At 42.3% G+C, this 4,437-nt stretch overlaps 1 protein-coding gene across 1 annotated transcript in view; it reads left to right on the top strand.

Annotated features, from left to right (window-relative positions):
- Positions 1 to 3,193, top strand: part of LOC106812239 (vacuolar protein sorting-associated protein 18 homolog) — a 22,934-nt gene extending 19,741 nt beyond the window's left edge. The window contains exons 4-6 of the mRNA XM_014816069.1: positions 414 to 658; positions 1,032 to 1,266; positions 2,577 to 3,193. Of these exons, the coding sequence (XP_014671555.1) occupies positions 414 to 658; positions 1,032 to 1,266; positions 2,577 to 3,193 (1,097 nt within the window). The remainder of the gene's footprint in view (positions 1 to 413; positions 659 to 1,031; positions 1,267 to 2,576) is intronic.
- Positions 3,194 to 4,437: the final 1,244 nt, after the last annotated feature.

Raw genomic sequence — 4,437 nt, 5'->3', positions numbered from 1 at the left:
GGCATTTCGGGGGCTAAATCGCCCCGAGCCCCTGTGTATTTTTTCCACTGGCGCTGTCGCTCTGCGGCACTTGTTAATTGCATAAGCATGTGGAATCTGGTGTCGATTCCCAGTTAGTAAAATGCTGCGACATCCATAAACAAAGTAATCCTACCTAACATGTGAGGTTTTATTCTAATCTGACTGGATAGCATTTGAATGAATATATAACAACCTTGTGGATGTGTTGCATCGTATATGTAGTGGAATGTCATATATAACTACAGTACATTAAACGTAATGCTGTAATATGCAGTCAATTTTATATAGGCCGGTTGTACATTAAACGTAATGCTGTAATATGCAGCCAATTTTATATAGGGCAGTCGCCTGCAGTAAATTTTTTTTACTACAGGTAATGTTTCCTTAAACAGGTCAGCATTTACTGATCAGCATGGAGCACTCTACTGAAGTACTATATTTGTCAAAGAACTCTAAGAAGGTTAGACAAGCATCCAAGATGAAAGGCAACGTGGTTTCAGCTGTAGGATGGAATCGCCGTAACACGCTAGACAGTGTGACAGGGCCAATCCTTATAGGCAGCAAAGATGGCTTATTGTTTGAGACAGAGCTGGCCTCTGGAGATGATAGATATCTGTTTCAGTCCAATTTGGAGCAGGTATTACTGTTGAAACTTTGCTCATGAAAGTGAATCTAGTTTTTAAGTTTAAAAATCTCAAGTTTATCTTATATAAAAGTAGACACTCAAACGTGGCTGTATTTTTGTTGTGGCATCTTGTTTGTGAATTGAATTTTTTTTTTACTAATTACTGCCCTGTTAAATTAATATAATAAAAAATTAAGAATGATAATTGCTCAACAGACCTTTACAGAACTTTGCGGCACACATGAAATTGATATAAATTTAATGCAATGATTCCTGCCTCGATGTAGTACATTGGAAATTTTTTCGCTAGTGATTGAATTTGGATTTTTTGACGTGATTTTCCATTCGTGTTATTACTCTGCGTTGTCCTGCGTTTCTTCCACAGTATCTCCGGCAGCTTTACAACCTCGGTAAAGAGCGACCGGTCGCTGTCACTGGCTTAGAGTTTGACCTGATGCCTAGTAGCTCGTTAACTGAGCACAAGTACTACATCTTGGTGACGACGCCTGGCCGACTGTACCAGTTTATTGGCACTGTGCCAAGCTCCTCGGAAGCACCCGTTCTCCTCGGTATCTTCAGCTGCTATGAGATGAATCCGGAGCGATTTCTTGAACTACCAGGTACTGTGCATCGCCTGGTATATGTAGGTTGTAGCGCAGTTCGATCATTCTTGCAACCTTTCAAGGCAGTTCAGTAATGTGCTACTTCTGTTTTTACCTGTTTCACATAGTCACATTCATGTTCGTTATCCTAATCGTCGTCATCATCATCAGCGTTATCAGCGTCGTCGTTGTCATCATCATCGTCATTATCTTCTTCATCATCATCATCATCATCATCTTCTTCTTCTTCTTCTTCTTCTTCTTCTTCTTCTTCTTCTTCTTCTTCTTCTTTATATTATTGTCATCATCATTGAATTGGCAAAATTTTTATGAAATCCAATTCAAGTGGTAGGAATATATTCTATAAGTAGAACTTCATTAAAGCACACCCTCTCTTAAAGTAATTACTTCTCATATATTTCCAAACTTACCCGCATTCATTGTATGACAGCGACTGTTCGTGGTAAATCTACTGTTCTGGAACACTTGTATGTTGTTATTTCTACCGAAATATCAAGGACTAGAAAATAAGAATTCGTTTTGATCTTGCTGTTGTTGTGACATGACTCACAGGCTCTCTGAATGTATCAGACGACACTGACACCCGATAAATCATTTCAATAACGATGATGCACGACAAGATGATAATATTTCACCAGCAATTTTGGGCCGATTAATTTATTGACGCGTGACTTCGCAGTAAACAATGCTGTATGAAATGATGAGAGTAGCTGGTGGAGTGAGAGACAAACAAGCACAGTGGCACGTTAGTATTATCTAGCACAAAGCAGTGGATCGTGAAACTGTCTAGACAAAAATTACCTCGAATGTAATATCGTGATAGTACCAATAATCAGACGCAGTTGTATTTATGGTGCCATGTTCAAATTCAATTTGGCGAATATGAAGAATACTGCAAGTTTTTTGTTGGATTGGCCTTTTATTGCTCATAACGGCATAAATTCTTGAGCAATTTTTATTGCAAATTAATAGGTAAGACTATATATTACTAGAGATTTCTATTGTTGGATATATTTGAGAAATAATTACTTTAGTGAGGCAGTTTTTAACTGTTGTTATTGATTTTGTAGCTTCTAGGAATCCCTTATTAATTAACGTATAGATAATAATAAGTAATAATAATACCAATAATAATGATGATGATAATAGTAGCAACAACCACAACAACAACAACAACAACAATAATAATAATAATAATAATAAGCAAGTCGATCTGCAAGTGTTATTATTCGTTCTAACGGCAATGCCTATAAGTCCTTTATGGATTAGTTTATCGATAATACACCATTTGCATTCCCCCCTCTTAGGTAATTTTGGCCACAGCCAATTGATGTTCTATGCACCGAGAGAAGACGCGTCGCAACAGACCCCCGGTCCACCGAAAACCTTTTCCTGGATGACCGGTCCGGGCGTCTACTATGGCCAGGTGGACTACAGCGGTCACTCGGGCGCGGATTCGGTGACCGTCGGCGCGAAGCTGCTGCCGTATCCCGCGTCGAGCGTCGGGCACCCGCTCGCGATCGCCGTCACGGAGTTCCACGTGCTCGTGCTGTATGCCGACGCGCTGCGGGCGATCAGCGTGCTCAACGAGCAGCTCGTCCTCGACGACGTCTTCGGCGACAAGTTTGGACGGCTGGTCGGCATCGCGCAGGACCCGCTGCGCGGCGCCATCTGGGCGTACACGGAGCACGCCGTCTTCAAGTACCGCGTCGTGCGCGAGGACCGCGACGCCTGGCGCGTCTACCTGCGCATGGGCGACTTTGAGGCGGCGCGCGCGCGCAGCCGCGGTGACCCGGCGCACTACGACGCCGTGCTGACGGGCGAGGCGGAGAGCCTGTTCCAGCGCGGCGCGTACGCGGAGAGCGCGGCGCTGTACGCGGCGACGCGCGCGCCCTTCGAAGAGGTCACGTGCGTGCATGCGTGAGTGCGTGCGTGTGCACGTGCATGCGTGCGTGCGTGCATGTGCACATACACGTGCGTGCGTGCGTGCGTCCGTGTGTGTGCACGTATACTATTCGCTAACTCGAGTTAAGCATCTACACGGGGCCTTAACTCAAGTTAATACGTTTACGGAGCCTTAAGGTAACTCAAGTTGGCTTAACCTTGATCGACTGGCGAGGTTAAGCTAACTCGAGTTAACGCTAACTCGAGTTAAGACCCCGTGTAGACGCTTAACTCGAGTTAAGGTTCGTCGTGTAGACGAGGCTTATGTGCAGTTGATCAATGGGCCTAAAGCCTTTGTTTTGATGCACTTCACTTGGGCTATTCCAAGTAAAAAAGTTGTAAATATTATACAGTTTACATTTGTTGACTCATGACAAGCAAGGTATGATGACCAAGCATTCATCTTCGCATATGTGGTGGTAATGCCCTTTAAAATAGACAGGGGTCTTGTTTAGGGTGTTGCCTATATGGTTTTTAATGCTTATGAACTGCATATTGTGTCAAGTAAATGGGAATAATCATGAATTTTCTCTAGAACTGGCTGTAGTGAATATGTTGTTATTTCATGGCCAATATGATGTACCAGCTAGTGCATTAGGTGCAGCCAAAATTTAGCTGTGTATAATACTAATAGCCCTCCTTTAGTACCAGGGGCCGGTTTCACGAATCGTACTTAAGTATTTAATCATGATTAGGTTAATCACAATATTTAATTCTACTCAGGAGCATGATTAAATCCACTAATCATAATTAGTTGCTAGTACTAGAAGTAGTATGTAGGTAGTACTAGTATATTATTATTATTAAGTACGCTGCAGATTTTACAATTGGAAATTTTACTTCGATTTTTTCCAAAGGAAATTTAAATTATCTAAGATTAGCTGTACTAATTTATAGGTGTGTAACGATATACCGGTATATCGGTATATTGCAATATATTTTGAAAACTCGATATATCGCGATACAACTTCCGGATATCGATATTTTACGATACGGTGGTATAACAAGAAATAAATTACTTGACACTTGCCTTTATGTCTATATTGTTAATGGGCTCGAAAATTATGCACTGGCGGTGTATATATATTACGAAAGCCTACACGACGCATACAGTATTACTGGTAAGCGGCCACTGCGTGGAGCACTACGCGGCCAGAGTGGGGCAGACCTCTGAGCGAGGCAGAGATCACGGCAACCAGGGAGTCTATATATAGCCTATGCTCA

This window comes from Priapulus caudatus, unplaced genomic scaffold (assembly GCF_000485595.1).
Source record: "Priapulus caudatus unplaced genomic scaffold, Priapulus_caudatus-5.0.1 Scaffold626, whole genome shotgun sequence".
Classification (NCBI taxonomy): Eukaryota; Metazoa; Priapulida; class Priapulimorpha; order Priapulimorphida; family Priapulidae; genus Priapulus; species Priapulus caudatus.
The sequence above is the reverse complement of the archived record's forward strand: the minus strand, read 5'-3'. Positions and strand labels throughout refer to the sequence as shown.